A 19471-nucleotide genomic window follows, 5' to 3' on the forward strand; every position below is an offset into this window, starting at 1 on the left:
CCCCTGTATGCTGTGCTTCCTCCACCTTTGCCAAAGATGGTGGTACATAGTTACTGTAAATTCCTTTTAATGCAGGTGGTGACAGGAGAATTGGCAGAAGAGTCGATGGGGAATGCCAGAGGGTAAAATGGGATTGGTGTACATGGTTACTTGATCTTTGAAGTTGAGATGTACCAAAGGGCCTTTTTCTGTGCTGTATAACTCTGATCTCTGGTTTATCTCCTGTGCACTCCACAATATTAGGATATGTACATGCTACATTGTGGGGGAAAATACACTTGCCTAATGTATCACCTAAAATCCTCAACATTTTTGCAGGAGAATAAGTGTTTTGCCTAAAAGTTCAATTGTACCCCAAGGGGTGCAATAGAATGATGTTTTAGCAGGCAAAAACAGTTTATTGACATACAGCATCAAACTTCTGTTACAAGTAAGGACTTTATTTAATGGATGTCCATCCAATACTGTGGTGTGAAGACAGGTACTCCCAGGACCATTCAGATTAAGTTTGCCCTTGCTGCTCCAAAAGCATTAGATGGAAATTGCAACAGATGCTTGGCACCAAGGGATGTGTAGTTGAACTTCTGGAGTGAAAATAAGGCAACACTGAAATACTCGGTCACCTTTTAACTCAGTTGGTGGGGGGAAGAGGACTGTGGTTGTGGTGGAGAGAAAAAAAATCTGAAGTTGAATACATTTTGTAAGCAATTAAAATGTAATTTAAAAATCACTACCCCAAGGTATTGTTGCACTGAAATTTGATCAGATTGTTCTTCCCTCTCAACAATCTAGAAAGTCATCTGGGTGCTTCTGATTACACATCTCTCGATGTGTTTTCCCACAGTGCACACTCAGAATGACATAATTCCCTGTGCAATGCATGTTGGAACATTGGGAGAGATTAGTCCAAGCATTTCCAAAATGCACCTGTTATTGGGAACTCTCGGCCTAACTGAATTTTCATTGCTTTTAAATTTAAGTTAATGTGAAACTAATTTGTTTAACAAACTATTGAATTTTTTAAAAATGATCTGCCCCTTTATGAAACTTCTGGTTTGAAAGTATTTATTACACAATGTATTTTTTTGTCAAATTTATAGTGACAGAATTCTGCACAGCAGGAGAAAATGGCAAAGGATTTGGCTCATTTCAAACTTTGTTTGGACTAGAATATTTAAATTTAAAAGAAATAACTCCAGATGCATTTCCTGATCCAAAAAGAATTCCAATGAGCCATATTCTTTTACTGTCACTTTTCATTAAGTGCTTCTACAGATTTGCATTATTATTTCATGAGTAGTGACTGAATATCTTGGAAACTTGGTGGAATCCACAAAAAAACAAATTGACGGGTTGCCTTCTGGAGGTCTCAATCCAGCTTTGTTTTCCCCTTTACTACAAAAAATATAGAATAGGGGATCCCTAAATGCCCAATTAGCTGAGGGATGCTATGTGTTGCAGGTGGTTGAGCAAGTCCCAACTGTAGTACTTAGATCCTTAAATAGATAAAATATAAAATATATTTTAAAAAAACCTTGATCAGGAGGGAGAGACATGCCAAGTTTTAAATGGACCTGGCCAGCCATCCCAAGAAGTGTGCAAGGCCCAGATTGGCAGCAATTTGAGTTCAGTGTGGTATTCTTCCAATGTTTCTAAATTTTTAATAAGTCAGTGCTGTGGGCCATTTCTATGTGGTCTAGATCAATTGTCAAGCAAAAGTCATAAACAAGCCTATAATGTTCATCTTTCGTGAAGAAATAAATTCTATAATTCTGATCTTGTGCTTTGTATGTAGACTGAGTTTCACACTCCTTATGATATTGAAGGAGGCCATTTTGCCCATGTCTGTGCTGGCTCTCTGAGCAATCCCATCCCACTACTAGATTTTCCTGTAACCTTTTCCTCAAACCCATTCATTTCCCTCTGATGTCTGGTTACCTTATAATTAAAAACTTTGGTAGGATTTTTTCTCTAAAATAACTAAGATTGTTCTGTCAATTATGGACAAGGATATGGGTATCAACTTGAGGCTATGCTTGGCAAGATGGGTAAATGAAAGGAGCTTGTATCTTCCAGATTTTTGATTGAATGTTTGTTGTTTTAGATGGAAATGGTGAACAACCATTTTTCTTGCCTCTTCCTTTTCCAAGATGTGGCTCTGAAGTTTAAATGCTTATTCTTCCTGATGTATGTCTTCGCTATTACAGCGCCAACGACCTGGGTTCAATTCCCACTGCTGTCTGTAAGGTGTTTGTTCATTCTCCCCATGTCTGCATGGGTTTCCTCTGGTTGTTCTGGGTTCCTCCCACATTCCAAAGACCTACAGGTTAGGAGCTGTGGGCCTGCTATGTTGGTGCTGAAAGAGTGGCAACACTTGAGGGCTGCCCCCAGCACATTCTCAGTAACTCAGATGTGTTTCACTGTCTTGATGTACATGTGACTAATAAATATCTTAAATGTAAATATCTTAAATTAACCCATATGCAGTCATTAAGTAGTAATCAGGCTATTTACAATAGTTTCCCATGCCCACTCCTTGACAATAGAAATCCTGTTGTAAATAGAGCACAGAAGCAGGTCCTTCAGCCCACTAAGGTCAGTGCTGACCACAAAGGATCCTTTTTTTTTGCATTAGTCCTACCCCCACCCATTTTGTATTCCTCATTTTCCCATTAACTCCCCTGCAAACCCCATTTTGTTTTGCAGACTCTTCCAATCATCTACACTAGGGTAATTGGCCACTGTAAATTGTCCCTATCAACATTCACATTTTTTTTTAGGATGTGGGAGGAAGCTGAAGGTCCTAGAGGAAACCCAGGTGGTCACAAATAGAACATAAGTAGTCACAAACAGCACCAGATATCAGGATTGAACCCGGGCCAATGGAGCTGTAAGACAACAGCTCTATTAGCTGTGCCAGTATGCCAAAGCCTGGACTTTTATTTACAGGGTGGCTATTTTCAAATAGTTAATTGAAATTTTAACTTTAATCCACACCACATTAGCACCTCTGTGCATTTGCTGTGTAGACTACCTTGGTTTATCCCTCACTTTACAGCAGTATTGGACTGAGGAAATGTTAAAGCAAAATAGCAGTTTTTCCCACTTTTATATTTCTGTCAAGATACTGTTGTTATTTGAGCAACTGATTCTGTCTTGGTTTCTGTGTATGTATATTCAGTAAGTGTGAACACTTAAAGAAAATGGTACCAAACCTTTTGGGGTAAATAGAGATTGAACATTTCTTGTGAAAGTCATTTAAAATGAGGGTGAGTCACTTTGTAGACTCTCCTGCTTTTTGAAGGTGCTGTGAAATACTGATAGTATTGGTGCTTAGTAGTATGCTTACTGAAAAGGAATTAAAGATGTAGATTTTAATTGTTCTGCCTCAAATAAGAAAAATGTTAGCTTTCAAGGTTCAGTAGAGAAACTTGTATTACCTATTAGCTATTTAAACTCTGAGACTTGCACTTGTACAAGGTGCTGTGGTTTGCAGGTGCCTGGAAAAACTGCACAGCACAAGTCATTATGCTTGGGGAAGCAAGCCTTAAATGAAGAGAAAATTGCATTATGGTGTGCATAGTGACAATGCAAGCAAAGGATGAAGATAGTGTCCAAGGGACAAATACCCAACTAACATGAAGCCAAACAGGATAGAAAGGCTGGAACTCTGAAAGGCTGATCGTAATTAAAGTTCTTTGCAATCTTTCGAGGGCAGGAAAAGGCTACAGAACTAATTCATTTTGATTTTGTTTTTTCCCCCCACCCCCAACTGACTCAGTATATATTGTACCATTTGAAAAGGAACAATTTTTTTTTTGTTTAATGTCACAAAACCAATGATAATGACTCCTTATCTATTACACCCACTTGTCCCACATATCCTCCATCCAGAAAGTACAAAGAAATTTATCTTTAGTAATGCTACTAATCTAATCTCTTCTCATCTAACAAACAATAATCCATTGGGATTTATTAATCTGTATCCTGAGGGGTGGGGATGGGAATGGAGCAACTGATTTATTTTAAGAGTCGCTGTCAGTTTAACATATGTGCCATAGATGGATTATGGCACTTTTATGTTTAAACTCAGCAAGAAATACAAAGGAAGCTAGGTTAGTTTCTTTTTAAATTGCACACAAGTTTTACTCTTAAAACTACAGAATGCAATGCATAAATCAATTCATGTCATCACTAGTTATGTTATTGACCTTTGACCAATTTGGTAGCACTTATTAACCATACAACTGTGTCATATAGCCTGCTGTAAATCATGGGTATGAAGGGTGTTGTGTGGTATGCAGTTTCATTACAATCATTCCTAACCTCTCGTACTGTTATTAATCCTATATTAATAGATATTGACTATCCCACACAAATCAGTGCATTGCCTCTCTGGAGCATATTAAGGGATTAAGTCCAAATACTTAACAATAAGCTGAACACTGAAATTTGTTCCATTTATATTTTGATACTGACTGTAGTAATTTTGAAATAATAGATTTTCCCTTAATTATTTATTACTTGTATAATTACTGCTTCTTTTTGCCTTCCCACATTTTAGTTGTAGTTTAATAGAAGTATTATTGGCATTTTTGTGAATTTGACTATGGATCTGGTCTTGGTGTATTTTGGGACCTTGGTGTATTACTTCATTTATTTTTTAGTTATTAATCTTAAAGTGAATAGAAGTTTTAGAGGTGGTAAAACAACTTTACAAATTCCTATTGTGCTCATCTTCTTACAGGAAGATTACTACATCCAGAGCACGAATTTCTAAAATTATTTTCCACGTTGGTATCAAAATTAAAAATATAATAACCTCATTGTAAAAAAAAAGCCTGGAGTAGAAATTTCAGATTTGTTTTCATGGCTATATGTTGTTCACTTTTATCTGTTGGTAAGTGCTGGAAAGGTTAACATCTACCATCAGGTTTATGGAGGAAATTGCAGATCCACTGAGTTAAGTTTTATACAGGCAACAGTTTAGAAGACCAGCTAATGGTGGGATGAAAGATTTGTGTTGAGATTCTGTGCTATCAGATTAGCAAGCATGATAGTAGATATTTAATGGCAGATGCCTTGTTTGTGTTCCAACTTTTAATTGCACTGCTCAGGAGAGGAAAGGTATATTGTTTTTTCCCTACATTCCTTGTTTAAGTGGGCACCTTGGTCGTCATGGATGAGTTGTGCTGGAAGGCCTGTTTCTGTGCTGTATTATTCTATACTTTTGTATCTGTCCCATTCTTCCAACCCACCTTTTGCATAACTAGTAAAGAATTTGAGTCTCATGCTGGCTTCATTATTCTACATCAAGAATGGTCTTGCTTGAAATGTTAAATCTATTTTGAGCAAATCAGCATATGGTCTTTTGAAAGCAATGGATTGAGACTAATCCCAGTTTTGTCTAATATATGGAAAATCTTTTGTGACTTTGCAATTAAAATTTTACATTCCAGAAGTAGATTACTTCCTTCAGAGCTGCTTTGGTCACTTTGTTTTTCTATCAGTAAGTGGATAACACAAAAGATACTGTTTTCAAAACTAATGTTTTTCTGATAAGCAATCCAGTACAAGTTACAATAACAAATACCAATATTTTCCCCTTCCTTTTCTGTCCTGGGTCAAGAGGGGATAATCTTCAAGCTTCTAGATCTTTCCTAAACCTATGTCCTCTGGTTCTTCATTCCCCAACCCTGGGAGAAAGATGGTGTGCATTGACCCTATATATGCCCCTCATGATTTTATAAACCTCTGTTAGATCACCCCTCATTCTCCTGTTCCCTAATGAATAAAGTCCCAGCCTGCTCAACCTCTCTCCATAACTCACGCCCTGAAAATGTGTGTGATGTGTCGGCCTTGCCATATGCTGTGTTGGCCTTCATTAGTCAGGGTATTGAGTTCAAGAGCTGCAAGGTAATGTTGTAGCTCTATAGAAGTCTGGTTAGACTGCACTTGGAGTACTGTGTTCAGTTCTGGTTGCCTCATTATAAGAAGGATGTGGAAGCTTTAAAGAGGGTGTAGAGGAGATTTACCAGGATGCTGCCTGGATTGGAGAGCATGTCTTAAGAGGATAGGTTGAGCGAGCTAGGGCTTTTCTCTTTGGAGCGAAGGAGGATGAGAGGTGACTTGATAGAGGTGTACAAGATGATAAGAGGTATAGATCAAGTGAACAGTCAACTTTTTCCCCAGGGCAAAAATGGCTAATATGAGGGGTCATAATTTTAAGGTGATTGGAGGAAGGTATAGGGGGGATGTCAGAGGTAAGCTTTTAAGTTTTTAGTGGTGGATGCATGGAATGCACCGCTGCCAGAGGTAGTGGAGGCAGATATATTAGGGACATTTAAGAGACTCTTGTATCGCCACATGAATGATAGAGAAATGGAGGGCTATGTGGGAGGTAAGGGTTAAATAGATCTTAGAGCAGGATAAAATGTTGGCACAACATTGTTGGCTGAAAGGCATGTACTGTGCTGTAATGTTCTATGTTCTAGCATCTTAAATCTCCTCTGTAGTCTTTCCAGCTTAATGACATCTTTCCTACAGCAGGGTGACCAAAACTGAACACAATATTCCAATTATGGCCTCACCAACGTCTTGTACAACTGCAACATAACATCCCAACTTCTGTACTCGGTGCTCTGACTAGTGAAGGCCAAATGACATCTTCACCATATTCTCTACCTGTGATGCCACTTTCAGGGAACCATGTACATGCATTCCTAGGTCCCTCTGTTCTACAACACTAGGGGTGTTTGAGGAGATTGATAGGTATCTAATTAGTCAAGGTATCAAGGGATATAGGGATAAGGCCAGAAATTAGGGCTAGATAGGAATAGTTTTAGTTTAGCTCATGGAGCAGACTCGACAGGCCAAATGGCCTACTTCTGCTCCTTTGTCTTGTGAACACTCCCTGAGGCCCGACTGTTCACAGTAAAAGTCCTACCCTCAATTGTCTTCCCAAAATGCTACACCTCACTCTTGTCTGAATTAAACTCCATTTGCTATTCCTAGGTCCGTGCTCCCTGCTGATCAAGATCCCCATGTAATTCCTGATAACCACCTTCACTGTCTACAACACCACCTATTTTAATGTCATCTACAAACTCACTAACCATTCCTGGTACATTCATCAAAATCATTTGATTTTGATGAAGAGACAAATACAATGGGCCTAGTACCAAACCCTGAGGCACACCACTAGTCATAGGCCTTTGGTCCAAGAAACAACCTTCAAGTCCTTCAAAGAGCAGGAAGCAAAATTTCTTGGAGCTAAGGATTGTAGGGGGGAAACTACAGAACATCACACTTTTGAGATGTAGTTGCAAATGATGTTTAGGATGTATCTGAACATGGCTCCTGCAACAAATAATGATAGCATGGGAAAAGTGTGGACTGTAGATTGCTCTATGACCTGTATGCCTGATGTAATATTCTTTCCTCAAGTTTTATGGTAACAATGCAGTTCTTCTTGTTTAATGTTTTTCTACTTGGTCATCTGTGGTTTCTTTGAAAGATTCACTAGTTAGTGGTGAGGGACAAGTAGAAAACTGTTCCATATCCACTGTAAATGAAACTTATTTCACTTCAAAATATGATTGTGTAAGAGTGGTCCACTTGTGTAATATGTTTTAACTTTAACCCAGTCTTAAATTGTGGATCCTACACAGGAATGACACCACTGTATAATTCTTCTGTTTGAACATTTGTTGATATTTGTAGCAACATTCCTAGCCAGAGTATCACTCAAGATTGATTGCTGCTTTGTTCCAGAAATGAAAACAAACCCTGGTCCCCAAACGGTTTTGAAGATGGAAACACTCAAACTTTCAAAAGCAATTTCCAGGCACAGCCACAGGTATGTATTACAAATGGTGCATGTTCACAACAATGTCAGTGTATCCTCCTGTAGATGCTACTTTGAACAAAGTGGTCTGACAGAACCTAGTTTGAAGCAAAATCTGGGAACTGTTTGGAGCTGCTCCCACTCTGCTGTAACTTTGGCATTACAACAGAATGCATGTTTGCAAGCATAAAACATTTCTCATCTAACAGTTACTAAAGTGCCTTGAAACTTTTGTAATGGAAGGGAGGAAAAACAAAAGGGGAGTTATCACAATCCAAGTTAAAACAAGATAACATTTTATTTTTGAAGTGACTTTTTTAATTGGATTTGTAGCCAGCTGCTTCTGGATGCTTTTCTGAAAATGGGGAAACTATCAACTAATTATCTCCAGACATTTTTCTACAATAAGAACTTCTTCCTGATGCCACCAAAATGTGGAAGACTGAGTGCCTAGCCACTACAAAATAACTGTCCCTTCATTGAAGAAGTTGCAAATTGCCTACATCACCCCCCCCCCGCCAAAAAAAAGTTGCCCCAAGCAATTCACATAGACCTAAACTCTTATCTTCAAATCTCATGTGCATTGAAACAGTCCCAAATTTGTTTTCGATGCATTTCCATTTGTGGCAGAGAAGTAGTTTTTCCATGGTTGGTTAGCTGGCTTATGTATATAAACCTGGAAATCTGCCCTCTTCTGCAGGTCAAGTAACTTTAAAGTTTGTAAATTGAGGGGTGGTAGAGATGACAGGTCAGTGTGAGTATCCAACTTATTTTGTGCAGTTGTGTTCTACTTAAGTGCTTTGACTTGCATGTGGCAAGGATGTTGATGTGAATTTAATCTTGAGTGTTCATGCATGGGCATTTGTGTAATTAAAGGTCTGACTGTACCATATGGTTTACCACAATTACATGGCAAGCTATCAGACAGTGCTTTGTGATGTACATTCTTGGCCATTGATTCTTGGCTGTAACTCATGATTAGGAACAAATACAAATGAAAATGTGATGGTGGCAGAGAGCATGAGAAAGTTGCACATGTGAAGTGACTAGACGGTGAGAAGAAGCAATGAGAGGGGAAGAAATCTTTTACAGAGCAACAACAGGCTGAAAGGATTGATCTATCAGTGCAGTGCTCTTTATGAACTTTGAATAAAACAGAAGCATACCAAGATTGCTGTGGAGGAAAGATCTCCCAGAGGAGATGAATTGATGTTAACAGGTTTTGTTTTAGGCCATGAGGAAGGTAGGCTTTGACCTTCAACCTATGCAAGTTCGTAACAAAAACAGATGTTCTTGTCAGTAGGTTTAATGACAAAGTTGTATTGGCTGTAAAAGGGTGTACTGCTGCAATTTCACAAGAAGGCTATTAAACTGGATGGAATAGAGAAATTGAGAAAGGCTGTGTTAAGCCTACACTTCCCAATTAAAGACTGAAAGGGCAAGAGGTCCAAATAAGAGATAACTTATGGTTGTCATTTTCACTCTTGCCCCACACTCTGACCCCCTCAGACTCCTACACTGCTTCAGTAATACTTGGATTTTTTTTCTTTCCACCAGACAGTTTAAATTACCAGGCTCAACACTGAGTTTAACAATTTCAGATCAACCACTCCCTGTATTTTTCTCCAAGTCAGCAGCTGTTGGAATATTTTGTTCCCATTTCAAATATCATTTAATTCCATTTTTATTTTTGCTGCTCCTTAATTGTCCCATTACCACTTCCTTTATCTTGCATAATCACAGCATTGTTACCTGATTTCTCCTGCTGCGATCCCCATTACAGACCACTATTTAAATGTTTAAAACCAATTCTGATGAAACATTTGGTCATAAAACATTAGGACCCCAAAGTTCCTCAATACAACTCCAAAAATAGGGATATGTACAGTTAAAAACAGATTTCACTTTAAGACCATAAGGTCGTAAGAAATATGAGCAGGCATAGGCCATTTGGTCCCTTGAGTCTGCTCTGCTATTTAATAAGGCTAGGCTTGTCCAACTTCCCCAAGTGTACTTTCCAACTCTGTCCCCTTAACCCTTGATTCCTTTACTAATTAAATCTATCTTTGCTTTTAATATTGTGTATTAAAATAGACCTGGGCAGGCACGGTTGTGTAGCAGTTAGCATAAGTTTACAGCACCAGCGACCTGGGTTCAATTCCGGCCACTGTCTGTAAGGAGTTTGTACGTTCTCCCTGTGTCCAAGTGGGTATCCTCCAGGTGCTCCAGTTTCCTCCCAAATTCCAAAAGATGTATGGGTTAGGAAGTTGCGGGCATACTAAGTTGGCACCAGAAACATGGTGACACTTGTGGGCTGCCCCCACAAACACTCTACACAAAGATGCATTTCACTGTTTCAATGTACATGTGACTAATAAAGAAATCTTGTCTCTTATATCAAAATATTTCCACTTCCATGGCTATCTACCATAGTCCTCTTTCCCTTGGTTTTTAAACCTTGATTCAAATGGAGTCAACGCCTTTTGCCACGAGTTAGTTCATCTCCTTAAAGCAGAGCTACACCACTACCATTTTTGTTCTTGCCTTTCCTAAAAATCAAATGTCCCTGAATATTGAATTCCCAGCTTTGATCTCCTAGCTGTGTCTCCATAGTAGACACCAAATCATTTGCATCACAAGTGCTAGATTATATCTGTTATCTTTGTGCTGTTTGATCATTGATTGTTTCAGATGCTACATGCATCTAGAGAGGCCTCTTAATTTTCTTTTACATTAACACTGTCTATTCCTTCTATTGTGGTTCTATTTGCTTCTTGCCTTTCATTTTGGTTTCTATTTCTCTGCCTTTCATTTCTAGTCTTGTTTCCCTCTCCTCTAATCCCCTGCTCTTTTACCCATTTCCCTCCCATACTAGTTAAACACTGTGTCATCTCCTTGGCCATCAGATGAAAAATAGCTTGTTCCATTATAGTCAATTCCATAATTCAATGCTCCAGCAAACTATTCCAAATGCATGAAGATTGCTACTCTTCCCACCCACCCATGCAGCTGCTCTTCCTGCAGTGCCATGAAATTGGCTCCTGCTAAGAAGCCATTTCCTACTCCCCCTCACCACCCCCCCCCACCAAAAAATATTCCTTCCCCACCCACCTGCCCATTGCACCAACAAGCAATTCCACAAAGATATCCAGTTCTGGTCCTGCCTGGGTATAACCTGAGGTTATTACCTCTTGAGGTTCTCCTTTACAATTTATCAGTGAGCTGCCCATATTCATTTTTCAGGATTTTATCCCTTGTGCCTTTGGTATTGATATGAACCACAACCATTGGCTGTTCATCCTTCTCTTAACCCCCCCCCCCCCCCCCCCCCAAACAACGGTATCCAAGACAGTCGGTTTGAGGGGCAAACGGCTCTAGAGATCTCCTACACAGTCTGCTACTTTCCACTCTGGCAATCACCCATTCACTCTGCCTGTGTAGCCTTAGTCTGGTGTGTGACCACCTTTCTAAATAGCTATTCATGTAGCTACTCAACTTTGTGGATATTGTACAATGACTCCAGCCCTGAAATATTTCATCCAGTACTTAGCTATTTATCCTTTTAAGTATCTTTGTCTTTGTTGCTACAGCAGTCAGCAAACTCCCATCTTCTTAGTGGGTAAATGCTTGCCATCAATGTTTTTTTTCCAGGCAAGGGAAAGAGTTTCATTGAATATATTTTCAGGATTCTTAAATAAAAAGATACGATCAAATTGGTCTCCAGCCTGACAGATGCTTAGTGTATACAATTTTATCCCTGTTAACTGTCTGTCTTCAAATTCACTGAAAAGATATGAAAATGTCTTCTGGCTCAAAGGTCAAAACTTATGCCAGTGTCTGCTTATCAATTCCAGCCTCATAATTTGTCTCAGACAAAGCATCACAAAATTGGATTTCTGACAGTAGCTCCCCAATAGCCACCCAAGCTCCCCATCCCACTTCAAAACCTTTTTTTTTTGTATATAAAATATAATTTGAAGTGTGGTTTTTGTATATGCCTCAACCAGAGTTCTAATGTATGTTCTAAAAATTCCACTGATGGATATTTTCTCAGTTTTTGCTATTCTAAAATGCATGTTTTAGACTACATGTAGCTTTTTTGGTGTACCATTGCTGCAATGCCCCTTCGGTGGGGGGGGAAGAGGGTTGGATGTACCACTGCATTTCATACAAAAGTAACCATTTTTATTCTAAATTGAACTTGCTATCTTGCTATGCTCTATATGCAATAGGAGAAAAATTGAAATAAATGTGCTTCTTGAAAATTTCTGCTTGTACCACTGCCAGACATCGTATGTAATGTTCCTCTAGTTGATGCCTGTGGTTTTCCACCATTACACTGAACTGAAATCCAAGTGTCATTGAAATAAAATTGACAGTACTAATGTACTTTAGACATAAATATTTGAATAAGCTCCTTGGAATGTTTACTGTTAGTCCTACATTTCTTTGTATTTTTTAAGTATAGGCTCTAATGCATGTATTTTAAATTAACACTTGTAAATGTGTTTAGTTATCAGAATTTATAATCTATGCTATTACAGAACAAGTAATCTGGCTACCCTCAAGAATTATCTGAAAGTATAAAATCCGTAAATGACATCCAGGAAGTACTTAACAAAATTGAACTCTCCTCAGCTGCTATTTTAGCAGTGAAGCTGGCCAGTAAATTCCATTTTAAAATCTTGTGCAAGCAGAATGTCTAAATACTTGGATGCAAAACAAGTTCAAACACAATGGTTGACAAATTTATTTTGTTTTGTCAAGTGTACTCTGCCAGACAGAAACCAGCAGCCAGAACTTGGTTAGTAAGCAGCACTGATTTTCCCCCCTTCTCCTCCGCTCCCCCCCCCCCTCACCCCCCAATAAGGATCCTGACCTTAAACATTGACTGCCTGCTTTTCTCCTCAGGTGCTGCCTGGTCTCCTGAGTTCCTCCAGCATAATAGTGTTTTTCATTTTTGTTTTTTATTTTGGATTTCCAGAATCTGTAATTTTTTTTTCAATTCTTGTTGGCCAAGGCCTTCACTTACAAGTGGCTTCTACAGAATTATGATAATTACCATTTTTTAGATACCAGCATTCAAGCAAGATGTCTGGCATCTAGAATGTTTTCCTTGGACAAATAGGTATACAACATTAATGCCCAGGAAGTATCAAAAACTGAGTTTGAGACTTGCGGTCCTCTTCCTTAAACTACTCGCATGATACCTCTCTGTAATGGCTCAGTCCAGAGTGCTGCCACCTTTTGAGATGAAGTTTGAAGGTATGTCTTCTAGGCCCAGAGCTGCACAATGCTGTCCTCCATGGCCATCTGTAGTCCCCTCCACTGATGGTCAGCAGCCTTCCACCAGTTATGATGCAGCTTCTGAGAGCACAAAGGGAGAAGGTATATAGTAGACAGTAGAAAGGGAATGAAAAAGCCATGACTTACAGCCTGCTTAAGTTTTACCAGGCATACATCATGCTGAAATTGGTGAAACCAATATGATTTAGTGCTTTTCCTGTTTTCTCCCCCCTCCCCCACCCCAAGGCAACACTTTGCTGGAATATTGTTTTTTAAAGTTGAAAATAATTCTGTAATTCTTTGTCAGTAGCCCTGGGTACAGATAGAGGCTTCTGTGAACTGGTAACTGCTGTTCACTGATTCCCAATGATGCTACTGTTTTTTTGGGCCTAGCCTGCTCCTTTTTGAGGATGACCCCTTTGCCCACCATTTGACTTTCCTTTCATGGCAACTTCAGGCTACCACAAAGATCAGCATCATTAAAATAATCCATTTCCCAAGTCATTTGTGCAAATGCACTACCTGCCTGGCAAGCATCAGTATACGTGAGTATAGGATTTTAATGCCTCATGAAAGGAATAGATCACAATGCATAAAGCAAAGGTGTTCCACCTTTGCCCTTTTTGTAACTTCCGCTTTGGAAATGGGGTTAAGTATCACATGCCCATTTTTTGCTTTGCTTAGATGTATCTTGAAATTAATTTGCAAGGTTTATTTTATATTTGTAATGTAGCCAAAATGATAGTGTGGTGATCAGTGCCAGTAAAAAGATAATGAGCTTGGCTCTGATTAATGTGGGATTGGATGTTCTGATATTGCACTGTAATTAATCCATATTTGCTGGATACAAAAGGTTTGCTTGTTTACTGCCTCAATGCTATTCCTCTTCCTCTGACTCTACCTCAGCTTTCACCTGACTGTTTGTGGCAAGGTCAATCTCTCTGATAGCAAAGTGGTGCAATGTGCAGAATGTCATAATGAACATTGACTGGAGCAGTGAAGTCCCTTCAGGGCTGCTTCAGGGTGGTCCAGACAACAGAATTGTTACTTCAGCATGCTAGGACTCTTGGCTTAGCCATGCTGCCACAGGGATTGTTCTCATTCTTATGTTTTGTACACCTGGATTCCAAACCAATGTGGTGTTTTCAGTGCGTATCATTTATCATCCTGGTTCATTTTGATGGCTTAAATACAGTAGACTACTGTCAAATATTCACTGTTTATAGCTGCACACCAGATGAACATTGAGGGAGTCTACACCTTATCCTGTTAATGACAAAAGTTGAAGCGACGAGAGAGCGGAGAGTGCCGGAAAATAACGAGCGAGTTTTTTTTTCTCTTTCTAGCGTTCGGGACAGCAGCGAGTGACTGCGCAGGCGCGTGACGTCACTCGGAAGCGCGCGGGCGATTTAAAAAGCAGACGAGCATATCCAGCGGGCAGTGTCGGAGCGGGCAGCGGAGCATGAGGGAGCAGAGTGGGTTAGGCTTTGGCTCAATGGGCTTCGGCGAGAGCGGGAAAGAGGCGAGATTATAGAGAGGGGGTAAGTTATTAGTTTAGTTGTTGAGCTCAGCGATATTCAGCAGTATGCATCTGGGATTAGTGTTGTGTTTGGAGTGTCAGATGTGGGGCCCCGGGAGACGACCAGACTCCCTGATAACTACATCTACGCAAAGTGCACCGAGATGCGGCTCCTCAAGGAACGGATTGAGAGTCTGGAGCAGCAGCTGGATGACCTTTGGTTGGTTAGGGAGAGCGAGCAGGAGATAGACAGGAGTTATAAAGAATATGTAGACAGCACCTCAGTGGCGGTCCCCCTCAAAAACCGATATCTCATTTTAGATTCGGTTGGAGAGGATGACTTCATAGAGGAAGACCTCAGCAGCCAGGACCTTGGCACCGTGTCTGGTACTGTGGTCCAGCAGAGGAAGCGAAATGCAGTGGTTATTGGGGATTCGATAGTAAGGGGTACGGATAGCAGATTCTGCGATACCGACAATGAGTCTCGGATGGTGTGTTGCCTCCCTGGTGCCAGGGTACGGGATATCACGGACCGTGTCGAGAATATTCTGAGAGGGGAGGGTGAGCAGCCAGAAGTCTTGGTACATGTAGGTACCAATGATGTAGGTAGAAAAAGAGAAGAGGTCCTGAAGGAGGAATACAAGGCATTAGGGAGAAGGTTGAGAAGTAGGACCTCAAGGGTAGTAATCTCAGGACTACTACCCATGCCACGTGTCAATGACAGGAAGAATAGAAAGCTCTGGCAGTTGAATGCGTGGCTGAGTGACTGGTGCAAGGGGCAGGGCTTCAGATTCTTGGATACCTGGGACCTTTTTTGGGGAGGCAAGACCTATTTGCTAAGGATGGGTTGCACCTAAACTCCAAAGGGTCCAATATCCTGGCGGGAATGTTTAATTTAGTTGTAGGGGAGGGTTTAAACTGATCTGGTAGGGGGATGGTAACCAGGATGCTAGGTTACAAGATGCTAAGGTGAGGGAGGAAGTGTATAGAAATGAATCCATTGAGGATGGCAAGAAGGACAGGCAGGTGATAAGTCAGGATAATTTACTGAATAATAGAAGTACAACAAATCAGGATGTTAGGATACAGAATGTTAGGATTGGAGATGAGGATGTTAGGATACCGAATGTTAGGATAGGGGATGAGGTCTACAGGAACGTGTCTAAGATAGTAGGTAGTGAAGATAGTAAGAAGGATGGACAGGTAGAAAGTCAGGATAATCTGCTGAACAATAGAAGTACAATAAAATCAATAGCAGATACCAGTCTAAACGTACTATATTTAAATGCACGTAGCATCAGGAATAAAGTAGATGACCTAGTGGCACAACTACAGGTTAATAAATATGACATCATTGCAATCACTGAGTTCATGATGGATGTGATTGGGAACTGAATGTCAAGGGGTACACAGTGTATAGGAAGGACAGGCGGGTAGGCAGAGGGGGAGGTGTGGCCATGATGGTTAGTAGTGATATAAAATCAATAGAAAGGAAGGACATTGGGTCAGAGGAAGTGGAATCCTTATGGGTGGAGCTAAGAAATAGCAAGGGTAAAAGGACAATAGTGGCGGTCATATATAGGCCCCCTAACAGCAGTCAGGAAGTGGACCATAAGTTGCAGATTGAGATAGAAAAAGCGTGCCAGAGTGACAATGTGAAGATAATTATGGGGGATTTTAACATGAAGGTGGACTGGGAAATCCAGCAAGGCGGTAGAACTCAGGAGAGTGAGTTTGTGGAATGTTTAAGGGATGTTTTTCTGGAGCAACTTATTGAGGAGCCCACCAGGGGATCGGCTGTTTTGGATTGGGTGCTGTGTAGTGAACCCGAGGTGATTAGGGAACTAAAGGTAAAGGAACCACTGGGAACAAGTGATCACAATATGATTGAGTTTAGTTTCAAGTTTGAGAAGGAGAAGCTGATAACTGGTGTATTGATATTTCAGTGGAATAAGGGAAATTACAAAGGTATGAGAGAAGAGTTGGCCCAAATTGATTGGAGGAGTAAGTTAGCTGGAGGGATGGCGGAGGAGAAATGGAAGAAATTTCTACAGGAAATAAGGAAAATGCAGGATAGACATATTCCAAGAAAAAAGAAGGTTTTGAATGGAAAAAAGGCACAGATGTGGATAACGAGGGAGGTGAAGGATAAAATAAAAGCAAAAGGGGCGGTGTACAAAGTAGCAAAAATTAGTGGGAAAACAGAAGATTGGAAAGTTTTTAAAAATCTGCAGAGAGAAACTAAGAAGGTTATTAGGAAAGCAAAGATGAGTTATGAAAGGAAGCTGGCGGACAACATTCGGAAGGATTCTAAGAGCTTTTTTAAATACATAAGGAATAAAAGAGAGACACGGGTTGACATAGGACCAATTGATAACGGTGCAGGAGGTATTATAATGGACGATAGTGAGATGGCAAGGGAATTGAATGAATATTTTGCATCGGTCTTCACCGTGGAGGACATAAGCAATATGCCGGTTAGTCAGGAGTCTCACGAATTGGAACTGAGTTCAGTTGAGATTACTAGGGAGAAGGTGCTAGGAAAACTAAAGGGGCTTAAGACTGATAAGTCTCCCGGACTGGATGAGGTGCATCCCCGGGTTCTGAAGGAGGTGGCTGTAGAGATAGCAGAGGCATTGGCGATTATTTTCCAGGAATCGATAGATTCTGGCATGGTTCTGGAGGACTGGAGGGTAGCGAATGTAGTTCCATTGTATAAGAAAGGTGGGAGGCAGCACAAAGGAAATTACAGACCTATTAGTCTGACGTCAGTGGTGGGAAAATTATTGGAATCTATCCTCAAGGAGGAGGTTACCGAATACCTAGAGGCGCAAGGCAAGATTGGACCTAGTCAACATGGTTTTGTGAAGGGGAGGTCCTGTCTGACCAACCTATTGGAGTTTTTTGAAGAAATCACAGGTAGGGTGGATAAGGGAGAGGCGGTAGACGTTGTGTATTTAGACTTTCAAAAGGCCTTCGACAAGGTGCCTCACAAGAGACTGATTAATAAGATGAGAGGTCATGGAATTACGGGTAGGATAGCAGAATGGGTGGAGCAGTGGCTGGTTGGCAGGAAGCAAAGGGTGGAAATAAAAGGATCTTGTTCTGGTTGGTTACTGGTTACTAGTGGTGTGCCGCAGGGGTCGGTGTTGGGGCCGCTCCTTTTTACCTTGTACATCAATGATTTGGATGATGGAATAAATGGTTGTGTGGCTAAGTTTGCGGATGACACCAAGATAAGTGGAGGAGTAGGGAGCATAGAGGAAATAGAAAGGATGCAGAGGGACCTAGACAGTTTAGGAGAATGGGCAAGGAAATGGCAGATGAGATTCAATGTTGAGAAATGTGCAGTTGTACACTTTGGAAGCAGAAATAAGCGGGGTAGATTATTATCTAGAAGGAGAGAAGATTGAAAGTACGGTAGTACAAAGGGACTTGGGGGTACTCGTACAAGATACCTTAAAAGTTAACCACCAGGTTGGATCGGTGGTTAAGAAAGCGAATGCTATGTTGGCATTCATTTTGAGAGGTATAGTGTATAAAAGTAAGGAAGTGTTGATGAGGCTCTATGGGGCACTAGTGAGGCCTCATTTGGAATACTGTGCGCAGTTTTGGGCCCCACATCTTAGGAAGGATGTGCTGACGTTGGAGAGGGTTCAGAGAACATTTACAAGAATGATTCCGGGAATGAAAGGGCTTACATATGATGAGTGTTTGTCGGCTCTTGGACTGTACTCACTGGAGTACAGAAGGATGAGAGGGGACCTCGTAGCGACATTTAAAATGTTGACAGGAAAGGATAGAGTAGATGTGGCTAGGCTGTTTCCCTTGGTGGGCGAGTCCAGGACCAGAGGGCACAATCTTAGAATTAGAGGGTACAGTTTCAAGACAGAGATGAGGACAAATTTCTTTACCCAGAGGGTGGTGAAATTGTGGAACTCCTTGCCACGCACAGCAGTGGAGGCCAGATCAGTGGGGATGTTCAAGGAGGAGATAGACAGATATCTAAATAGTCAGGGTATCAAGGGATATGGGGATAAGGCTGGAAAATGGGATTAGAATAGTTTTTTCCCACCCCATTTCTTTTTCCCTTTTCCTTGGAGCAGACTCGATGGGCCGAATGGCCTGCTTCTGCTCCCTTGTCTTGTGATCTTGTGATAACACCTACAAAAAAAATCTGCATATGTCCTGCAATGTGTGCATTTATGTATTCTCAGTTTTGCTCAATTCAGATAAGCAAGATCTACTATGCATCTCCCATTTCCAGAAGAGACTGGATTGTGCAGAAACCTTATACAGTAAAAGTTCTTGATATAGTGCACCACTTCCATAGCATTTAGCAACTGGAACTAAAGGAACTTGACTGGCAACAAACTTGCAAGTACTTGATGCCTATAAGTAACATGGGTGGGTGGACCTTCAAGATGCTTTATGCACATGGTTATGCACACTTCAGTGCATCAGGCAAAGGAACTACTGAGGAAAAATGTCACTGCAGGAGCATCATCCAATGTGTGATGGAGTACTGTGGAAATAAACCTTGCAGTTGTCACTGCCATAATATTATACATTTGGGGGGGGGTGGGGAAGAGGGCCAAAAAAATGTATGCCAAGACTGAAACCAGAAAGCTGTGCAAGAAACAACCCATGTACATTAACAGCTAGAGGAAGTTAGTCTGTCAACCAATGTCTGACTGCCCTCTAAACAAAAAGAACAGTAGGAATGTTTCTGGGCCAAACTGGGCATGGCCAGCAACAAGGCAGACATTAAAAGGATTTAATGGGCTGATGAAGGAAATTGAGCCTGAAGAGATGGGAGG

At 40.7% G+C, this 19471-nt stretch overlaps 1 protein-coding gene across 1 annotated transcript in view; it reads left to right on the forward strand.

The window, feature by feature from the left end:
- Positions 1-19471, forward strand: part of LOC127569828 (PDZ and LIM domain protein 4-like) — a 78888-nt gene that overhangs the window by 34543 nt on the left and 24874 nt on the right. The window contains exon 3 of the mRNA XM_052014774.1: positions 7774-7858. Within this exon, the coding sequence (XP_051870734.1) occupies positions 7774-7858 (85 nt within the window). The remainder of the gene's footprint in view (positions 1-7773; positions 7859-19471) is intronic.

Source organism: Pristis pectinata, chromosome 4 (assembly GCF_009764475.1).
Source record: "Pristis pectinata isolate sPriPec2 chromosome 4, sPriPec2.1.pri, whole genome shotgun sequence".
Classification (NCBI taxonomy): Eukaryota; Metazoa; Chordata; class Chondrichthyes; order Rhinopristiformes; family Pristidae; genus Pristis; species Pristis pectinata.